Source organism: Harpia harpyja, chromosome 9, assembly GCF_026419915.1.
Source record: "Harpia harpyja isolate bHarHar1 chromosome 9, bHarHar1 primary haplotype, whole genome shotgun sequence".
Lineage (NCBI taxonomy): Eukaryota > Metazoa > Chordata > Aves > Accipitriformes > Accipitridae > Harpia > Harpia harpyja.
Window position 1 is genome coordinate 40,280,757 of NC_068948.1, and position 23,325 is coordinate 40,304,081.

General features: G+C 37.1%; 1 protein-coding gene across 2 annotated transcripts in view; it reads right to left on the reverse strand.

Moving 5' to 3' along the window:
* Window positions 1-220: 220 nt before the first annotated feature.
* Window positions 221-23,325, reverse strand: part of LOC128146382 (septin-2) — a 40,368-nt gene continuing 17,263 nt past the window's right edge. The window contains exons 8-13 of one of the 2 annotated variants that reach the window (XM_052797680.1): window positions 19,586-19,687; window positions 18,615-18,760; window positions 17,492-17,575; window positions 16,433-16,490; window positions 9,180-9,273; window positions 221-1,019 (exon numbers count right to left, since the gene is read on the reverse strand). In XM_052797680.1, coding sequence (XP_052653640.1) covers window positions 9,205-9,273; window positions 16,433-16,490; window positions 17,492-17,575; window positions 18,615-18,760; window positions 19,586-19,687 — 459 coding nt within the window. In that variant the 3' untranslated portion in view covers window positions 221-1,019; window positions 9,180-9,204. Of the gene's footprint in view, window positions 1,023-9,179; window positions 9,274-16,432; window positions 16,491-17,491; window positions 17,576-18,614; window positions 18,761-19,585; window positions 19,688-23,325 lie in introns of both variants that reach the window. The other variant, XM_052797679.1, reaches the window with a different exon arrangement.

A 23,325-nucleotide genomic window follows, 5' to 3' on the forward strand; every position in this document is an offset into this window, starting at 1 on the left:
GGATGCAAAGTCTTGCTACCTAACTTCCAGTTAAAACATTTTTAAAGTTGTTTTGAAATGAAATCAAAGCAGTTGTAGACAAATTCTAGAAAACGCCTTCATTCCCCAGGGTAAACATCATGATTCCTTTGAATATGCACTGTGCATGACGCCATTACAATATTTCATAGATTAGCTTGAAAAAGCCAAAATCCAAAAAACAACAAAAACCACCCCAAAATTCAACATTTTCCACATTCATACAATTTATTACAAAACTTCAATGAAAATTAGTGTTATGGTATATAAAAAATTCCATACATGCCATCGCTCAGCTGACAGATAAAAATGCCTGTGACAGAAATTCTTGCAATCAATACTTGAGACCTGAAGACAAATCTTCAGAGGCATCCACAGAAGTTGTTGGCATGTGTAGTGTTTATGGTACGTTAAGGCACGATGATTTAGAAAAGTCAGCTTCTTTGCATCACTGGTGAGTCATCAGTGTTTTGTACCTTTTCTCATACATCACACAAACATAAATCACCAGAGAAGAAGCTTCAAAAGTAACCAAAGCACAGAGAGAGTTATGAAAAACTGATATGATACACAATGACTTAAAATGGCAAGTGAAAGCTATGATACTGTGCAAATACACATACATTTACCATAAACAGGTGACAAAGTCTTTTAGGATTAATCACAAAACTGTTCAGAATAACCTAGCAGATACACGATTAACTCCTTAAACCCATCACAATGACTAGTCCAAGCAGTGTACTCTATCAGTTTTTGTATAAAGAGGTATAGGAAGGATAATAAAACCACATTTATAAGTATGAAGACAGTGTTACCAAAAGAATAAAAAAAGATACAATATAACTTGATTAACATTGAATATATAAAACAAGCCGTTTCACAACATGATCTTCAGACTTTGTTTTAACAGGGGTCTTGATCTGCGGCATCCAGCTTTTGCATTTGAATGTTACCATTCGGTCAAAGAAAACAGAGCACCCATCCACTTAGAGAACTGTATGCTGCTGTGAACAAAAGTGGAAAACAAAGAGCATTAGAAAGGACAAACTTTCAGGGCGTTTGGAGCAGTCTGAGCCCCTCTGAGCAAAGCAGGGTAATTGAAAAAACAGGGCATTTCAGTTACTGCATCACACTGACCTGCATTAGGACTAGATCAGCTGAGTCAGATGCAGTTTGGCCGCAAATATTTATCACAAATGTCTAATAAGAGCACGTAAATGAGAATTTATTTTTAGTTACATACTTTCTTAAGCACCCACACGCCCCTCCATCTGCAAGAATACAAGAACTGTGTTACAGCTCATCTCAACAGTAACGCATACAATACGCCAACCTCCACCTGTTATGTGAAGCATTACTTCTGCTGAGGAAAAGGAAAACCACTTATCTAAAATGGTGCTAAAAGTAAGCAGCAAGTTTGATGTCATGCACACTTACAACACTGCTTAGGTAAAACAGGAAAGTAAATAGATTTTTCCAAGCATTCATACAGCAGTATTCATACAGCTGAAAGAAGGGATACCAGTCTGTAATTTCAAAAATAACTACCAGTTTTGGATGTCTATAGCTACTTGCCAATTGAAATGGCTGCTACAAAGAAAGCAGAATTCCAGCTTTCCCTGAAAATTGGGCCCTGCTTAAGAAGCTGTGTCAGATTTGGAACTCAGGAGACACCTCAAATTCTCCAGTTCCAAAAATACTCATACCCAACAAGAAAAAATAGCTTTATCTCAACATTCATCTGGATGGAAAAAAGAAATATCCTACAAAACATTGTTGTGTCAACTCACTTGTAAAGTACAGTGCAACACTCATCCAGACTACAGTTGCTGACTCCACTTAGGATAAGGAGCAAGGAAAGCTGACAACAGGGTCCTCTGCTCTTTGTCATTCTCACAGTGGGAATTCTGTTCAATGCGCAATTACTTAACATTTTAAGGAGGCCATCATTTCCCATAACAACCAGAACAAGCAAGCCAGCATTAAGGCTTTAAAGCCAGAGTCCATACGTTGCTAACCAAAGCCAATATTCAAATTCAAAATTACCCTGTTGTGCTACACGGCTACTTCAAGTATGAAAGAGGAACTAAATTTCTGCTGTTGCCTGCCTAACTCTAATCTGTTACAGAAGATACCTCAAGAGGAAACCATAACTGATGTTTCAGACTCACAAAAAGACTGGAATTTCCAATAAACATGAAGGCTCAGGTTATAAGCACAGCTGTGCAGTGATGTTACCAGCATTAGCAACACGATATCCACATTTTATACGCTCGTAGAACATACTTAGGCAAAGTATGTTTGTGCATTTTCAGTGTGGATTCATTTCACTGCTCCTTCTTCCTAATCTCCTTATGAGACAATATTTTATGATACTGTTCTTTACAAATTTGATCTCCAGTTTTATTAGACGAACCTTACAGTCCCCCATATTCCTTTCACCAATACAGAGCTTTAATAAATGCCTCCATTTGCAATGTGAATTCATACCATCATTTAAGAAAGACGATATATTTCTCCAGTATGCCATTAAAACAAAACTTCCTCAGTAAGTAGCATAACTAGCATTACATATGCCTGCACCCTGACACACATGGTCAGACAGCTCAGAATCCTGTATTTGTAAAGGTTTTGAATGCCTTGGGAAGGAATGGATTTGCCTCCCCCTCAGCTGCTTCCAAGAACACCGCTACAATGCAGGGCAACTTGACATCTCACCATGTACACTTCTGAATTCCCAGTGAGAGAAATTTGCTTTATAAGCAGTTACATTTTCTCACAGACCTAAATTCTTTTTCTTCAAATAGCATTCATTTTATGTTGTAGCTACAGCTCTTTGAGTGTCCAATCATTAGCAAGAACTTTGAAAAATGGTGTCTTTCCAAAAGGAGTATCGAATTACACCAATATCCCATTGTTAGCTAGTTTTGACTCATTTTGTCACTCACACCCCTAAAATTTGGGGCTTGTGATATTTCAGTCATCCTCTGTTGACTTTGCTGCTTCAAGTTTGTTCCCTTTCCTTTTGCTACTCTGTAGCAACACCTTATACTTCCCCATAGCAAACGTCATCAGCCAAGTATATACAAAGTTACAAACTGGCCTTTGAACTGCTTTCCAATGTTTATCAGTTAATTTAATATGCTAACACAGTTAATATCCACTGAGTCACATACACATACCAGGCTCCAAGCTCCAGAACTATAAAAAATGTTCCTCTGAAAACGTTTATTTAGCAAAAGGTGGCCTGAAGCATTTACAGGTCCCCTGTGATGCCGTGTCAGGCTTTGGCACGGACCTGGTAGGTCTACGTACTCCACTCCTCAGGCCCACTAATGCCCAAGAAATTCTGGCAGCAAGCACCTCCCCTCACCCCCTGCATCCCACGCATCCAACAGCTGTCACTGAGACACAGGAAGAGGTGGAATATGTCAATTGTAACATTCCCTGGTAATCAAGCCTCTCGAAGGCAGAATGCAAGGTGCCACTGCACATACAAGAATTGAGAATGCCACTGTAGCCACTGCACTGTGAACTCCATCTTTCCCAAGGCATCAACACATCAGTGAAAAGCAAATAAATGTATTTCCACTCACCCCTGACATTTCCCCACAAAACAGGACTTCTGCAGTGACCCATTAGGAATTTTATATTCTATTTTATATTCTCTGGGATCACTTGGCAAAAATTGAACCAATTTGCATTAATCCATTTATTGATAAAATTTATCGAGATGCAGTTTGGGCAATTATGGTGAAGGTATCAGAAAAACTTGCTATTGGGTGTTTCGATCTTCTTCATTTTATGTTTTGCAAACATTGTGTCATTCCTTCAAAAGCTTTTAAGTCTGCAAAGTAAAGAGTGTTTTGGTTTTGGGGGGGTGGGGGGGCCATTTTGCTCTCTCTTCTATAAGCACAGCAGTTCTGGAAACTGGTCTTAATGGGAATGGGCTTTTCAAAATGCATAAATCCTACAGTGTTACAATGATACACCACTATTTCTAGGGGAAAGTTTTCCTTATAGAAATAGGTCCTGACAGACTCCTGGAAGTTTTGCATACAGAAAACGCAGACGGAGAGAAATCTAAGCCAGATTCTTTAAGAGCCAGAAGACAGACAATATTTAGGTACAGGAGGTTTTACAGACCTGACTAATACTTCAGACTTACATATCATATTAATGATACATATTTTTTTCTGTACAATGCTTTGAAGACTACAATTTTAACAAAGTACTACCTTTTTCCTATTGGGAAGAGTTGCACAACTTTTTTTTTTTTGTCAAAGGCCACAGACAGAGATGCTGTGGAACAGCCAAGGTCACAATCCAAGTACAACATGGTCTTTTATTATGTTCTACGTGCAATCCAGGAACATGACTGTTTCACCAACTTAAAGCAGTATGGACTAACAGGGAAATGTAAGATATTATTTTTAGATGAACACACTCAAATGAAAGCGTTATTGTTCTATACATCAAGGATTAAAGCCATAACATGACTCAGACCTGAAGTCTGCCTAGCTCTTTACATGTTATACACAAGGGCAGATGGGCACCAGCTACAAGGTGGCTCTTGAGGACCCTGCTAAGGTCTTTCTATACAAGTCAACTTCAAGGTCCTATGGAGCCACACAAGTTCAGCACTTCAGTTGTACAGTAGCAGAGGAAAAATGACAATTTCTATCAGAAGTCTACTTTCTAGGGGAAACGAAAATTTGTGCTAGCCCATCAAGGCAGGGTTTGCTGAACAAGTCCACGGTTAGAAGAGCTGAAAAGAGTTGGAGAACGATGGCACTCTTCTAGTCTAGTTTCTAGCCAGAGAAACATCCACTAGCAGAGCCAGGCAGTTGTTCCAAACACTACAAATTTGCCCAAGCTTCACATTCTCTAGGCTCTCAATTTCAGCTGCCAAAAACTACAACATGATCTTTACTTCCTCAAATGACATTTCTCATCAGATCAATTCAGCATTCAGCAGCATCGTTTTAGAAGGCTGGTTGCTATGACAATGCTTTGTGTTGTTCTGTTAAATTATGTCAGTTCATTGGTAGAAAGAACTAGCTGTTTGGTGCCTTTAGTACTGTTCTTATCAAGAATCAGAACAGTGTTAGTGAGCTCAGGAGGTTTTAAAATACTTGTGGAAATCATGAGCTATACTAGAAGAATTTTCAACATCCTACAGATATTTTAAGTGCAAGATGCTTGGTTTTTTTTCTGAACACATTTCCCTAACCATAACTACATTTCCAGCTGGCTATATTTGTTTTCCACAGCCTGGCTTCTGTTACTGGTTTGTCCCAGTATGATCTTGAAGCTGAGTAGAAGACAAGACAATCCAGATTTGTAAGAATAAAAAGAGGAAAACAGATTGCAGAGAGATACACTTTCAGAAACAGAGAAGGAAAAGGGAAGAAACACCCTTCAATAACCATTTCATTTGAAAAAATCATTCCAGCTTTTCGTAATAATTGCTCATCTGAGATGGACAAGTTCAGAGACTAGTAAATATGCTGTTGGAATTACTGCAGGCTTATTTCAAAAGCATTTTGTATTGGAGTATCCAAATAAAACTAAATCTGTTTTAGTGTTTGGTAACTTATTCCACCCCGCCATCTCCTTCCTGTCCAATCCGTCATTTGAACTGTCAAATATAAGAAACAATAAGCTCCTACACTTTACAGCAGTGTCTTGCATTTTAGAAATCCGAAAAATCAAGCTTGTCTTGAAAGTCTTTACCATGCTTCACATGGACTTGTAAGATTAGTATAACGAAAGTTAGGGTAAAAAAAATTGTTCCTGCTTATTCCAAGAGTATTCTGCTGTCTAGCGGTGCCCTCACTGCCTGCTACAAACACCTCCACATGCACCATTTGTACACAGAAGCTATGAAATGTTTAGAGGAAATGGACAAAAGTGTAGGTCAACACACCTTTGTTAGGGATGCTCTGAAAAGCTCTTATCAGCACCATCCTGTAGAGTAAGTCTGTACTCGCAGGCTTTTGTCAAAAACTGCGGTTGGCACACTGGTCACTACTGTTTCCAAAATCATCCTCCTTTCCTACCTCTAATCCAGTCTCCACCAGCGCTGCTATTCATTCTCCTTCAGGCTTCTACTTCTCCACAGCAAGAAATCTGTCCATCCTCTTTGGAAACTTTGAGCATATTCCCTGCATATAATCTTTGCCTTTGTCACTCCCCTTATGCTTCTCTTACTCCAGTCTTGAAAGTAAAGGAAACTGCTTGAAGTAAATTCTCCCTTTGCTCTTTCCATAAAACCTTTAAAGATGACCCTATTCAAAAGGGATCAAGGAAACCAGACCTTCCAGTCATCCCATCTGTGTAGCACTTTATGATAATACAGACTCGTCAAGTCTTTTTGGCAAGGATTTGAGTTTAGCACTTCTTAATCATTTTGCAATGCCAGACTCTTTCCAGAAAACCGCACAGCATTCAGCAATCTTCTCCCCACCCCGAAATACATCTGAAACCAGAAGTGCGTATTTCACATATTTGGATATTACCACATTTCATTATCCTACTGTTTAGTCTCCAGCTCGTATCTATGAAGGTATTTACACCATACTTCTCTTTTCCCAAAATATCTGAAAACATCTTTATACCCGTGCTTTATGAAGGGAAAAATATTTTTAAGGGACTTTTGAAGAAAATTAATGAATACATATTTATCAAAAATACAGAGTGAAAACATTCATTTTTACATAAGTTATCTATAAAGTTACATATTTTTCTCAGCACAAGGATAAGTAAGGGTGCAAAAAAGCAATTGGAGGAGAGACTACTTTCAGTAGCAGAGCTGATAATTCAAAGTTCTTGTAAAAGTAGAACCTGAGAGATGTTCAAGATAAGCTGTGATAGAACAAGAAGATTGATCTCAAGTATATTTAAATTTGTTGACAGTTTGGTTTTGTTAACCACTGTGTTAATTACAAGTTTCCTGGTTTCTCTGGAAATAGTGAGTTCAGTAAAATACGGCAAATAAATCTGATGGGAATGATGCAGGTTAAAATCATCATTCCTCCTAAACTGCAAAATCAGTTAACAAGCATGAAAGAAACTTCCCTAAGGCTAAGTTCTAGGTGAGGATTCACTTCAACATGTTGACAGGATCACACAGCAACACTCTGGTTTAGCAGGACTGCAGTTGCAGTTCTGACTGTGCATATTAGCCAACAAATTATGGTAAAAGCCTATCAATCAATATCCCAAGGGTAACAAAAAAGAAGTTCAAAATTCTTTCCTGAAAGCAATCTGACAAACGACATGATTTCCACAGCAGCTGCAGAAACGTAGTTTAGCAGATTCCAGAGAAACAGCAGGACCTCCACATATGACGATCTCGTTCAAATCTTTCTCAAATTTGTTCACATTCAATATTTCAGACCAACTAACTTTCTTAAGATTTAGTTCAAACTAAATCACAACAAGATCATGTGGATGCTTAGTTAAGTCTGCAAAGCTCTCCTGCTTAACACATTTAGTAGTCCAAGATGTATTCCAAATTAGCAATATAAAGCATCTACAAGATAACATTTCACTTGGATGCACGTGAGCATGCTCAGAACTCTGTTTACTTATGTATCCATGGCTGCAAATTCAGCCTGGGACAAACCTTGCTCCAATTTGTTTTTATAAAGATCATATCCAGTATTGCCAGAAGCTGTGAAACACAGGGAATTCTGGTGCCATTACTGGCTAACCATTAGTGGGAATACTGCAATCTATTAGCCCTCAGATACTGATTTCACAGCAAATCCAGTGTCTAGGAACTGAAGAAAGAGCTCTGAATATATTTGTATCATTTGCCATCCTATGCTCTACAAGCAACAACTATGGACAAGCCTGTTAGATTTAGGGTGGGTTTTTTTCTTACCGACTATCAGTTTAAAGGATGCCATGTGATTAAATGTGATTTCTAAGCCGCAGAAAGAATTGAGCTCCTTTGCAAAAAATATAATAATAATTTACACTACAAAAGGTTTCCTGCATCAAACAGCCATTTTCACAAGCGGTCAGAGTTTGGCCATATGATAACAAAGTCACCATGAAAACTTGGGACCTTCAGTTCAGTCTAAAATATTTAACAAGCTGCATAATTACCAGCTACTGTCTGGGGAAGCAAGAGCTTTATCTCAGACACTGCTATCGCATACACTGCACGGTCAGCCACAAAATTATCCTCAGTGTTTAGATTTCCAACTCTGGGAAAATGTATCTTAGTATGGAAGTTGGAAGACATGATGTGAAGACTCCTCTATCTGCAAGACTTGGAATTGTGACAGTAAGAAACCTGAGTTTGAATTACTTTTTTCCCCTTAACTACTTCACTCAAAGATCACAGTGCGCATACCAGCAAAATCATCAACATCTGCTTAAATAGGAATCCAGTGAATAAATTTATTCCTTAGGAGATTTTTTTTTTTTTTTAATATAAACAGGAAGACTGAAGGTTCAAATAAAGGCAACAAAAAATCTCATTATTTTAGGCTTGGAATGTTGGCAGCTGCCACAAGGTCATAAGGGATAATACAATCCATTTTATTCAAGCTTTACATTCCAGAAGACCAGCAATCACAACTAGAGTATTAAACTGAAGTATTAAGCAACAAGGCTCCTCATATCCTTCTATTTTTTATTCTTGCATTTAAAAGAAGAATTATGCCAGAAGAGCTGCATTCAGAAGAAAGCATGAATATTTGCTACAATAATTTTTTTTTTTTTCCACTCATTCAGATCCCACCTAATATATCATATATGCATCAAGGGAGTTCTGTATTGAGTACATGTAACCAGTTTGTCTAAAATTTTGTTTGGTTCTTTGAAAAAATTGCTATAAATTCAGTAGCCTACATACCCCAAAACACCTTAACTTTTGTTTATGTATAATCAAATTAATTTTCTGAGCAGCTTTTGCTAACAGAAACAAAGCCACATGATCCAAAAATAAGGCACTGAAGATAAGCATTTACAGGTCTTAAAAACAGCTGGAAAGGTAACATCTGCATAGGTCTTTATTTCTAGTCTACCCAGAACATCACTCAATTTTTTCTATAAGTACTGTAAAAGCAAGTCCAAAGTGCAAAACTGACAATAATAATTGTGAAAATCTTATAAGAGGAGCGAACTAGTAAGAAAAGTCATACCTGATACATCCAGATGTTAAGCATCTTAATCATCTCCAGGCTTCATCCTCATTTGGGCCTGCATCTGTGCAATCATCTCCTGCATGCGGCGCAGCTGTAAGAAAAACACCCACATGTTTAAAATAATTTCATGAGGAATCCAAAATCCAGGAAACTTTAAATCTTTTTCTTCCATGGTAGAACGCAGATCCAATTTGCCTCTTTATAAACTGGAAACGTTAGATTAATTCACATGATTGAATACTTTGTTTTTCCCATCACAGATTCTTTAATGCGTTACATCTAACTTTCACAAAAAATTTGTAAGAATACTTACAGTGAAAATTAAGCAATAAAATCCAAATCTTTTGAAGCTTGCAGACCTGTGAATTTAATCTACAATAAAGAAAACATGGCCTTTATGTGTGGACAGAGATACACTGCTTGAGTGAGCTGAAGCAGCTTTGTTCTGATACAAGTGCTCAAAGCATAAAATCATGTATGAATACTCATCTTGTGGCTAGCCAGATACTGTTGCTAAAAATTTGCAGAGTTAACAGCTCAAGGTGTAGACAAAATTTAAAAACTACTTCAAAAGCAAAACAGAAAGATGTTTACAAAATTTGGAAACACAGACTAAACATATTAAGCACCAATATTTTTACATCTAAACAATGACCTTTCCTGGAAATAACTGTTTTCTTAAAGGCATTTTCTTATGACACTTCTAAGTTAATTTCCATCTCATAAAATGCTACTTATATATAATGCTTCCCCCCCAACCCCCCCCATTAATTTAAATAAATGTTCCTAAGAAAGAATAAGAAACACTAATACAGATTTTCAAAATGTATATGCAAATACCTCTAATTTGATTTACAAATGACTAAGTATTTCCTTCCAAATGCAGGTGGGGAAGTTCCACATACACAATTACAAGTGCCCTATCTTACAAACTGGAAAAGAAATAGGCTGCAATTTCCATACACATTGTATAAAATATGAGTCTGTCTCAAACTGGAGATCATGTAATAATGTAATAATGTGAGGCTTGTATAGCAAATTTTCATTATTCTAAGAATAACTGCATAGCTTTTAATATATCCAGCTTTTTTCCCCCTTTAGGAAAAAAGTAGTTAGAGAACTGCTTTCATTTGTTTTCCAGAGGTGTGTGCACGCATGAAAGAAACTCTTCAACTCAAAAACTGCTGTGTTTAAACAAGTATACTGTATGTTCGTCCAGTCAACCACATCAGCTATTGTGATACCAGTTACTCTATCAGATTCAATACAAAAAAATCTGTGATAAATGCTTGACTACATGTATGTGGTGTCGAGCTGGATTTTGGGGGTTTTTTTTGGTTTTTTTGGGGGGCTTTCTTGGGTTGGTTTTGGGGGGGGGTTGTTTTTTTTAAAGCTGAAAGAAGCATCACAGAACAGGGAAAAATTAACTGCAGATGCCTATATCACTTTTTCTTGCCTGGCCTCAGATACTGATTCGGGAAAGTGTAAGAAACTGAAGTGCAGAGCTTGCAGCATAGCCAGAGATAACAGAGCTTGCCTAAAACTAGCTGGCTTATATACTGATACTTATCCTCTTGCTGCAGCAGCACAGGGTTCAGTAAAGGCTAATTCAGGTTCCTGTGACTGCAGCATAAATACATTCTAACAAAAGGCAATTCACACAGGAATGGAGCGAGATACAGCTAAGTCTGTAATGATTATTATATAGCCATCTACATCTTTCTGCAAAACACTTAAAACAAAAGCTTCTGATCAAAAAGATGGCATAATGCTGCATGAAGGAGGAAAAAAAAAAAAAAGCAGAAAGTCTCAGAAATGAGAGTTGCATTGATTCCATGGTCCAAGAAAAGAGAAAAGTTTCAAAGATCAACTTGTAAAAATGTAAGACACCTGGTCTTTTGAACTGCCTCTCTGCCAATTTACTATCAGAATAGAACTAGCTTTTTGGAAGCTCGCCTACTTGAGCTTTCCCAAGAGCACTCCAAGCTGAGCCATGAAACATTCCCAAAATAGAAACCATTCAGTAATCACAGGGGAAGATACTGCTGCACATGTATTATGGTGATTGCTCAAACACAGCATTCTGCTAATAGCCAACATCACATTTTAAGACTTAAATACAATGTTGAGTCTCACATTTTCTTAACCTTAATTGGTAAAATGTGCCCACACCATGAAAGAAATCAGATGCTGCATATGACTCAAATGTAAGGTAGGACAAAAGCACTAGGAGACCTACTCTGCTCTAACATTAGGACTGTAAGAAGATTTTCCTTTTCTATTTTCATGTGGTGTTTTTGAGATCTGCTGGTGGAGTGTAAGTCTCATCCATTAGCTAAATAATGGCAAGTTTCTGAAGCTATTTTAGCATAATTCAGTAGAAAAACTCAGGCACAAAGCCTGCTAAAGAAACTAGGCACATTGTTGTCTCCTATGGCCATTAGTAGGTAAGTCATCACTGAAGTTTCCTTTTCATAAGGAAAGTTGGTAAAAAAAAAAATAAATAAACAGGTACTCAAGCACACCTATCTTTCTCACTGCATCCTCAGCTGCATTGGCATTTTGTTTTGGTTTTTGTTGAGCATTTGATATGCAAGCAATCCAGAGTGGTTGCTTTCTGCTGTAAAACTGTGGCTTCTCAAGAGCTCTAAGCAAACTCACAACTATCAGTTTTGTAACAGTATTCTTAGCAGACAAACTATGACTAATGATAGATACCACACACTAAAACGTGGCTGCATAACTACAGGGCTAAAGTTAGATGTAATAAGTGAACCTGGGGAGAATGCGCACAAATATCTCCGAGAGAAAGTAATTTGTGCAGTAAGAATCCTGTCAGCTCAAGTGTAAAATTAAAATTAAAACCAAAAAAAGAATCAAGCTGTATTGTACTCAAAGTGGTAACCATGTCAGTCTCTTCCACAATTACTCTTCAAGTAGAGGACAAGTCATAAGAACCATTCCTACACATTACCATACAAGCTAAAAACAACTTGTGTGTCTTCACCTTATTAGACCTACTGGATAGACATAAACAGTCTTTCCTCTTAATAAAGGTGATTGTAAAAGATCACACAAAAGACTGAAACTGATGTCATATCAACATCTGTGTTCCCTTCGCTGTTGGGGATTGCAAGCATCAAGGGCATACCATGACTTTGATCTTGCTCAGCAGTAAACCCTCTCACTTGTAAGAGCAGCATTAATATGTTCTGCAGCGAACTTGCATTCATCCCCTAAAGAAAGGATACTGCAACATGATAGCACAGGGTCAATGCACATGGTGAAAAGGAAGCTAGGAAACAATGTTTGGAGATCTGTTAAAACAAACAATTCCTGTGAATTCCCAGATAACAAAAATCAAAAGAGTAAACTTAACCTTGGTATAAACTCAACTTAGTTTACTTATCATGTCAGGACTAAAATTTACTTCAAACTGTCATGTAACTACTGGGTAGTGACTACACATAACTACTGTAGCAACACAGAAAGGAAACAAATGTTGAAATGAGATTTAAGGTTACAGAGTTAGAAGTGAACCATACAGCTTCCTAATGGCTTCCACATCATTAACAGAAACCACAGATACACAGCTTTGCTTTACCTACAAGATTTCATCTATAGTATGTTTTGCCCAGAATACCAACAAGTACTACTCCTGTCTGAACAAGGTGAGCGGCTTGGCTTTTCAGTGACAACCCTACAGATATCACAGGAAAATAAATGTTAAAAAATGAACAATATCTACTTCCCACTAACACGCTTCCCCTCCCCACACCAAGTATGATTATTTCTGTCCATGCCTTTACCTAAGAAAGTTCATAAGGGAAGAGGTTGCAAGAATAGGGCAAGATGGAAAGCTGTAGACAGTGGATTTTCTAGTATACCAGGACATTCCCATGACAGTTGCTGTTGGTTAAAGATACTCCCAATACCAAAGAGTACAACTAATCTTGTTAACCTAAGACAAGAAAAATACTCCTGACAAAGGTACTATATTGGAAAAGGGGCTACCAACTAGATAAATGACTTTCATAGGACACATTGACATTATAAATAGCAGAAGTCACTATGGCCACAGCCATCGCACTACATGGGCAGCAAGCATTGTTCCTTCAAAGAACAACTCAAAAGGACAAAAAAAAAGTTGTCCTTCATTCCAGCTCCCAAGGGATTCCCATTGCTAATTGCTTACTAAGGGTTTTCTTCTCATGATGTTCTCCCAGGACTGAGACTACATCACTTCACAGAGGAAGGCTGAAGCATTCTGCATAAAGCATGCCTCCTTCCCCCTGCACTAGGCAATAGCATTCCACAATACAAATTAAACCTTAGAGCTGTTTTCATTTCCCCTCAGGGCTGCAGGCCTTCATCAGCAGTCATGCTGTCTCTCCACATAGAATTTTTCACCTTATCTTTCAAGAAAACACTTACACAAATACCTGCAATACCAGGCAGTTACCTGCACACGTAAGAGTTCATCATATCCTCACCTCAGTACTCACAGGGCTGCTGATACACCCCAGCCTGGCAGCCCCACCACCGCAGGCTGTTCCCCCACTGACTCACACACTAAACCAGGGTTCTTCATGTCATCTGATAAAGGATTAAACACATTCAGAAAGTTGAAGGACAGAGAGAAAACAATTTCAATGTTACAATTAATTCTACTATATTCAGGCTGCTGCTGACCAACTCCACTGAAGACAGTGGAGCAAAGGGATTTGCCCAAAGCCTCAGGGTAGCTCAGTGGAAAAATCAGAGGAAGTTCATTCCTCGCCATTTCTTGTAATCATGGCCTTAACATTTTTCTGGAAGTATTGCCTTTCAAAACTTCGAAAGGTTTTTTTTATGAGACATTTTTGGAGTAGGAAGATTACGGCACAACACTACAAACTTTTAAGTTTGTGCCCACAACGTCAAAATAAGGTGAACTGCAGCATATTTACAGTAAGGAACATGGATGTCTTTATTCTTATTTTCACTTCCCAGCTCAGAAAAACAGGTCATCACTTGCAAATGAGCAAAAAGCACAACCAGACTGAGCAATAAATCCAAAATGACAGATTAGCAATTCCAAATTGCTGAACTGGGGAACACATCCTTTGACATAATAAAAGATCATTTAGCAAAAGTGATGCCTTGATAAAGATGATCCTGGCACTAGCCCAAGCATTCATTCCTTCCAAGGTTATATAAACCTCACAAAACTGTAAATAGAACTTCAAGCACCGTTACTGATGGGAATGCAAAACAGGAGGGGAAATGGTATTTGTTTTCTCTGCAAAGGCTGTGGAATGCAAGCCCATTTCCTCTGTGCCTCTTTCCTCCGCAGACTTTTCCCAGTCTGAACCTTAGGGATGATATGGAGATGAAGGGATTTCATACCGGCTTATCTACAGAAGATTCAGCAAAGCCTCTTGATCTCTTTGGGACAACAGAACGCAGAAGTTAAAAATTTATTTGTTTTTTCAAGTTCTAACCTAATCCTCTGCAACTTCAGCAGCAGTTATTCAGAGATGATTACTCCCAGAGGAAACTTTCAGAGACTGTCCTCCAAGAAATTCAAGACTTCATCCCTTTAGCCATATTATATAAAAAATAATACATTACATACATATATAGATATAAAAATAATATAAATACATTCACACAAGAGCGGTCAGAATAGACTAGTATATAATAACTTCCCTGCTGTATCAACAGTTTCTAGGGGAAACATTTATAGGAGAATTTTTTCAAATGTAAGCCTTAAGACAAATAGTTCTACACGAATACCCAAGTTTCTATTTAACTACTAGGCATGTACAATTTATATAGTTCAAATAACAGGAGAAACAGTTATGACCCAAGTTCTCAACATCTACTGCATGAATCTTGGAAGCATTAAGAAAAAAAGGAAAACACACAAAACATTTCCAAATGATAATCTTGACATTTTCAAAGCATCTAGTATTCCTAGCTATCGGCTGATGGTCTACTGTTGTTTTGCAAACACATCAGTAAATGGGAGGCAGTTAATCTGGGTACAGAATACTTGCAGAAGTTCCACTCTAAGTGCATGGCCATCAAGCATGCTCATGTTGCTGAAATGAAGTTACACAGTGATAAAGATGCAGCTCATTTAATCTCCAGTAACTCATATTATTAGCTACTAGTTATGGTGATAATCAGCTGCTTCTGCGTTTCCTTTTAGGAAAATTTTTTGCTATTTATGTCAATATGCCAGGGTTAGCCAATAGCTAACCAGGGTTAGCTATTTTTAAATATGGATGCTATAAAGGAAAAAGGAAATGCACAGAGTGAAGTAACTATATTCCAAAAATTTCCACGTATGGGAGTCAATCTTTCACCTCAGAAACACACAAAACTGTTTGTAGTTTTTTATTTCTTACTCCAAATCACTGCATGTATGCATTGATCTTAAATCCTGCCTTCCTCCATTTATGGACTTAGATCCAAGCTGAATTGGATAAAAGAAGGATAAACAGAAAAAACACTATCTTTCAGTTGGCAGCAGGTCTTAAGTTTTCACAGTGCAAGCAGTCATAAGCATTGGCAGTGTAACACCTGAATTTAAATAGTAGGCTAAAAATCTCTGATTCTTTAAAACTTTAGCATAAAAATGTTAAGTTGAAAGGCCTAGTAATAACTTGAAACTAGAGTAAGAAATCAGAGGTTGAAAACATCAAATCCAGAAGTTGACTGGTACAACAGAAACACTATGAATCTTGCTGCAAGTCAAAGATTAAGATGCAAAAGCATGCACATTAATTATATCACGGGATTTTTAACACTCAACCACCTTTTTCTACTCCATAGCCACAAGGCATAAGAAGAAATTTACTGGTAACATGCTTATAGTAAGCCATGCACATCTGAAATTACATTAGACTATCAGTCTACCCCAACATACTAAGTTTAAAAGCAGCACATGTAGCTGACAAACATAAATTGATTTCAATACGTAAAAAAAAAAATAGCAACTATCCTTACGGAAAGTTAGCATACAAACTGGAAGTGATAAATACCCTGCCTACAACCAGGAGTCCACATGCTACCTACCGTCCACAGTACACAAGTGACTATAAACAAAACACTTTGTATGGCCATCTTGTATGTTCAGATTAGGTCTGTCATTTTTCGTTACTCCAATCTTACACTCTGTAGGCAGTAGTTGACATAGAATACTGAAATTGGAACATAGTGTGTTATATTAAAGAACAACAGTTTTAGAAGCTCCCTCTTACCTCAGCCTCTTTCTGCTGGAGGATTCTATCTTTGTCTACCACTTCTTCTTCAACAGGCCTATTAAACAAAAGAACACATTGATGGTGTAAGATACAGAAGTAAAAATCTCCAAGAACAGATTCAAGGCTCCTATTTCAGCTAATATAACAACAACAAAAAAAGTCTACATGCTTCCGCACAGGGGAAATTAGGACATTCTTAAACCCATGCTTCCCTTTTGTAAAATGCCATCTTTACCTCATAGACTCCTGTTATTCACTCTCCATTTCTTAAAATTCGATTTCTTTGCTGCTATGGGGATTTTTTTTACCATTTACTCTAATCAAGAGATTCCCTCCACTATCTATACACAGTACAAAAATCAACCATTAAAAAGCTGTGTAGGCTATTTTTTTTCTTCTTTAAGATCCAAATGCTTGGCTGAATACTTACAGAACAAGTAAAGTGGGGACAAGAATAAGTTGCCATCAAAAAAGATGCAGCACAGACAGATGCAGATTTTTTTGCATTAAGTTGCCAAGGACAGAAGCCTTACCAAGAAAAAAAACAACCCAAAACCCAAAAAAACCCCTAAAACCCACACACATTACCAAAAAAAGATTGTTTGGTCTAAACTTCTCTCTCTAGCCCTATATGAAGGGGCAAGACAACAGCTACCATGGCAGTGCTGCAATAACTGGAGAAGCAACATCCTACCCAATCAGATAGGCTGGGGCCTATTTAAATGTGCCCACTAGAGTTTATTTTTAACAAGTAGTCATCATTAAATAAAAACCTATCTTGCTTGCAGCCCACTACTTCTTTATGCACATTAAAAGCATAGAGAAAAGGGAATGGATACAAAAACAAGAACAGCTGTTTGTAAGCATGGCACTTTGCTACATATTACTCCTCTTCAAGAAGAGCATTTCATACAAATTTCAGTAACTCCATAGATTGAAATCTCATGAGAAATAATTAGTTACAGATGGGATTAGTTAAGAGGACAAGCAAGTCGAACCTCACAGTGGAAGGAGAGGCTCACAAGGAGCAGAGCCCAAAGGCGCACACATACTTACTTGCCAGTTCGTTTTAGCCTCTCTGAACGGAAGTTCTCGTAGTGCAAATCTTGGGTTACCTCCTGCAGATCCTGCATGTGTGTTCTAGAACATGTAAAGGGCTATTGAACACTTTCTCCTTCTTGTCAAAGGGAAGAAAAACACCCTTTTATCTTCTATTTTTGTTGTATATAATGGATGCATTTACGGGAAAAATAATCCTTACAGACCAAGCTTGCCATAAACCTAGCCAGAACACTGCTTTCATTTTTATTGGTCTTTAATTCATACTTAAGTGCCCTCCCACCAATATTCTTCAAAGACCCAAAGTATGCTGTCCTCCTCTTGTTCACTAATTACTTTATAGGGGTTGTTTATACCAGTCTTTGCAGTATTAAGAACCTTGCAAAGACAGTTATTCAGAAAGATACTTTAATTCCTAAAGCATTTTATGACTCTTAAGTGCTATTAAGTATAGTTTGTAACTGAGAATTAGGTGGAGCTCCTTGGCTCACATAACAGCTGATGTTGCTTAACAATTTCCAACTGTCAAAAAAAAAAAAAAAAAGAAAAAAATGCTTGCTACCAATGACCAGCAGAGGGCAATCCCTGCCCAGTAGAGAGTGAAATCAGAAATGCACAACAGAATTCAATTTCCAACAATAGTGAGACATCATTAAAAAAACCACTTCATCTACACAGGCAGAATACCCGTATCAGCCAAAATCATAAGAGGCAGGGTATCATATTTAACATAGGATTTCCTATACTGCCAAGAAAACTGAGCTTTGCCTTTAGAATTGTCTTCACAGTTCAATCAATCACTTTGAGTAGTATTTTAAAAGCCTCTCTGCCCCACCCACTGCACTACAACAAAACTTCAATTTACATGTAAAGCCATCAAATCAGTTCACATAAGGCATAAAAACTGTCACATATATCTGGCAATGTAAAATATAGAAAATACTTTCTGAAGTCAGAGATCAGAGGATTACAGCAGCAAAACAAGCTGCAGGGGGGCTAAATAGTCACTCTACACTGCCATCAGAGCTAGTTTTGAATTAAGGAGTTCATGTTTTTATAACTCTAGTCATTGTAACAGTTACGTCACCACGGGAGATGGGATAATTTTACCATTACTTACACCAGCATTGTGCGCAGTTTAAGGAAATCATTGTGCTCTGGATTTTCAACTTCAACAACTCCCCAGGGATACAGACGGCCTCTGATTTTTTTCCCTTTCACCTCAATAAGTTGATTGGATCCAATAACAGCAAAGGGAATGCTAGCCTAGTTGAGATAGAGCAAAACAAGTTACTGTTTTGATTTTGGACTAGTTACACTTTTTCTGTTTTGTGTTTTTTTTTTCTTTTTAAAAGAAAGCACAAAGACTTTTAAGTAACAGACAGAAGAGAGGGAAAAGAAATGCTGACAAATGCACCCTGCTAAAATCCTTCCACATCAGAAAACCAATAAATCCTATTCTAGGCAATGCAACCTCTCATTAACAACACCTGTAGTTTTGTTAGGATCATTTTGTCTTAACAGAGGCACAAAAGGAAATGACACTTTGCTTTAGGAACACTTGACTGTTGCTGAAGTATAGTTTGGGCATAATGTGTCATCTGACATAACATCATGCATGGAGAACAGCCAACAGAAACATACTTCAGATACAGATTAAAGTAGCTACTGAGAGAATTTCAGATACATTCTTCAAGCACCTTTGCAAGTTACACAGCACAAAGAGGAAATGACTTCGGTAAAACCTTTATTATCTCCTCTAACAAGAGGAAAGTTGTTAATTAGTATAGTAACCATAACACACATTCCCTCTCTTTGCTTGCATGTTAAAAGGTCTGAGTCAGAAAACAGACTGCAAATCACAGTTCTTGGTGAAGAGTTGCTTACATTTAAAAAGAAAAAAGAAAGTCATGACACTACATTTGGAATTCTGATGAAGCAGAGACTGGAATAAAAAGGATTATAATTCAGAGTCAACATCCAAAGAAAACTTGAATTTTCAACACTTTATAAAGGAATAAAGTACCTTTAAGCATACTGTAGGCTTGAAGAAATACTGCAGCAAAATAATAAATTAGGAGCAAAACTTGCCTTTAAAACTCTGGTTTGTTCTTTAAACTCCTCATCTTCATCAGAATCTGCATCAGGGAGCTGATAAATCCTAATGCCATGTTCAGAAATCTCATCCAGAACCTGAAGTTTACAAAAAAGGAAGAATAATAAATTCTTATTTCATTGAAGAGGTATTAAGTTGAAAATATATACAATTGATTTACTAGACTGTCACATCTAGAAAACTCAGAATGTTTTTCTGCTTTAAGTAGTTTAACAGTGTTTAGAAAAAAATCATTAGCAGAAATTGCTATTACTTACGCTGTGAGTTTATGTACTACCAAATTAGTTTATGTCCTAGAAGACTGTCTTACATGACATTAATTCCATTCTACCTATGAAGAAAAAAACCCAGCATTTTTCATTTTTTCTTCATTCAACAGAGACTTGAACCTCAAGTCTTTAAATATCCTGGAAAGAACAGTACAAGGTATACAAGCACTCAGCAAGCAACCTACATGTTTTGAGATGTAAGAAAGGAATACTAAGTGGGAAATCAATCAGATCCTTAAAATGAAGAAAGAAAGCCTATGCTAGACCTGGTTGGATTTTTAAGATTTTGTTTTACTATTGCAAAAAAACTATCTTAAAAACATTGCTGAGATTTGCTAACTACAGAGGTTCTCTTTTGAAGAGCTTACTAACAGGCATTTTAAAAAGCCAAAACATTTACTGAGATTACCTCTGAATTAAACTGTTTGTAATCTATGATACAAACTGAAAAATCAGAAATGGCTAAACATGAACAGCAACTCACCTGTCTGTCCACTCAAAGAGAAACAGACTCACTAACTAAATGCATTTTGTGACATTCCTAATGTATGATTCTTTGCATATGACCTTAACTAGCATATTTTTGTGCAGTGATACAGAAAGAGAGATTTAAAATAAGCATATCAAGATGCAACCAAGACCTTCAGACAACAATCTGTAGCTGTACTTGGGGAATAAACATCAGAATTCGAACACTACTTGCTAGAATGTTAGCTGCATAACTAATAAAATATTTGTAATACAATGTACTCTTGCACAGCACTTTTTGAAGACTAACAAATATACACCTGACTCAGTGTCCAAAGTGCCAAATAACACAGGCTTAAAGATTTTTAAAAAGACACAAAAGATAAATGCATTTTTAGGAAACATATCAAGTAAATCATTAAAAAAAAAACCCAGAAGATTTACATGGAGGATAATACAGACGCAGACAAAACTAAAGTGAAGTTAATATGAAAAAATAAGTAAAAGCAATGAATTTGGAGAAGGGATTCATTAGTTACAGCATCAAAACCATGCAGCCAAAACGTATTTTCATGTATTTGATGCGTACAAAAATTTAAAAGACAGTGCCTATTGTCTCTTGAATCAGAAAGACAAAAGCTTATTATCCACTTAAACTGGAGAAAGTTATTCAAAATCCACTAAGAGAAAAACCATCCATAAACAATTTTCTTTATTGTCACTAATGTCCAAGATTAACATAAAAAATAGACTATCTGTATTCCTGTATACATCCTTTTCCTAATGAAACCACTGCAGGGGTAAGCAGCTAGCATAATTCCAGGCCTCTGGCAGTTTCAAAAGGTGGTACAAGTCAATCCTTTCTTCAAAACTGAAGAGAATGCTTCTACTGCCATACTATTAAAAATATTTAAGTCAGAAAACCCATCAAATGCACTATTTTCTTTCACTGAAGAAAGTGTGGTGGTATGAGGAGAGCATGAAGAATGCTGAGATTCCACAATAACTCTCTTCAAAGGGATCTTGGATGTCTCAGCAGAAAAAGGTTAACTGTGCAAGCTTCCTAGATTAGCATTCCCTAATGAATTGCAACTGTAACCCCACAACCGGCACCTGCACCAAGCAGCAGCATTATTACTGCAGTAATGAACTCTTACAGTAGACAGTTTGGGCAAAATAAAGGCTGGGGGGGTGTCGAGGTAATCATAAAAACATTCAGAAAATCCTATGTATGGACCTGTGCTGTCATTACTACATATATAACTGGACATTAACTTGATAACACAATTACAGCCAGACTTCAAATAGATGAGAGGTCTCAATAAGCCTTCTCATAGTATTGTTGGGTTCCTCGATCCTCTGTCATGATGGCAACCAATAGCTAAGGTATAAATAAAACTTGTCCAACCACAGCTTGATTATTAAACTGCTGTTTAAAATAAAACAATCCTTCCGACCATTAGAAGAGGAATGACCATGTATGAACCACAGCTATTCCCATGACAATGTTTTCCTGCCAGGTATATAAACATCCCCCACACTCATACACATGCACACACTGAATAAAATATTATGAGCCTCCACCTACACAGAGAGCAATATTTTTAAAAGAAAAAAGAAATTTGGGAATAAGTGTTGCCAATAAGCAATTAATTAACAGTTGGATACACACAATTACATTTAAATCAATGCATGTTGTTACTGTTTTGCAAAATGGAAGTTAACTAAATTGTCACCAAATGATAATAAAAGATGCACAGCTGGGATAGGTGGGGCAGCACTGCAGTGCAATGCCTTTAAGTAGCTGCATAAAACAAGAAAGCACATTTAACCTGGCTGAGATCTTAAAGATAAAATGCAAGTGAAACAATAACGGGAAAGCCAACAACAAGGGGTGCTAGAATAATATATTACAGCTGTTAAACCTAGTGCTTTCCTGAAAGGAAAAAGAATTGCAATAAAAACAAACTGTATTTTATGGTCCTAACAATGAAACAGCATTTTGCTTCTTCAAATCCGAATTTTATTGGCCTCAGAGGATTCTGTGTTCCTAAAGATTAGCCTTCCCATGGGAAATAAAAAAAAAAAGTCAAAATATTAGTTCCCCTCTCATGAAGTCATTCTTTTGAGCAGGTTTCCTTAGCAGCCTTGCATGGCACAGCTTGTGAAACTGCCTTGCATTTCTTCCCACTTAAGAGTTTTAAAAAATAACTCTGAATTCCAGAAAGACCAAACAGGAATTACTCCAAGCTGGGTTTCCTTTGCAAGCACCACAAACTGATCTTGCTGCTTAGTCCAAAGCGGCAAAACAAAAACATATTACTTTAGATTGATGGCCAAATGGCAGAAACATCTAAAAAAAAAAAAAAAAAAAAAAAAGAAAAAGACTTCAAGCTGCGTCAGCAAAGCAGGATTTTGATTCCTATTCTTGATTAGAGATTCTGTTAGCCAAGATGCTTTGAGTTAGAACAATATACAGTAGCTAGACTTTCAAAGCTTTGGAACCACATTATACATTTGACTTAGTATAAACTCAGTTTGTAGAGTGACCTTTGCCAGCAGTACAAAAATAATGAAGACTTGTTTACCTGTTTCCTAACCACTCCCTCAGACTACGGCATAAGTGTCATTCATCTTGTTATATTTAGCCAATGCATAAATGCGGTGTCCATGTATGTAAGTCAAGACTGTTTTAAAGACTAGTTAGTTAAAAGTAACTTTGCTCAAACTAGAAAGAACTAGAGATGGATTGGCACTGAATATGGTGAAGAGAGTTTGCCTTTAAATTAATCTGTTTATCACAGGATGTGTAAACTGGGATTCATCTCCATCTTCCACAATAAATGTGCATCATAAACCCTCAATCTAATATCACTTACAGAATTGTACTGAAAAACAAGCAATTCTAAATTCACACTGGGAAACATTTTTGCTTGTGCTACTGCCATGTTTCAGCTAAAATCCAGTTTTAACAATAC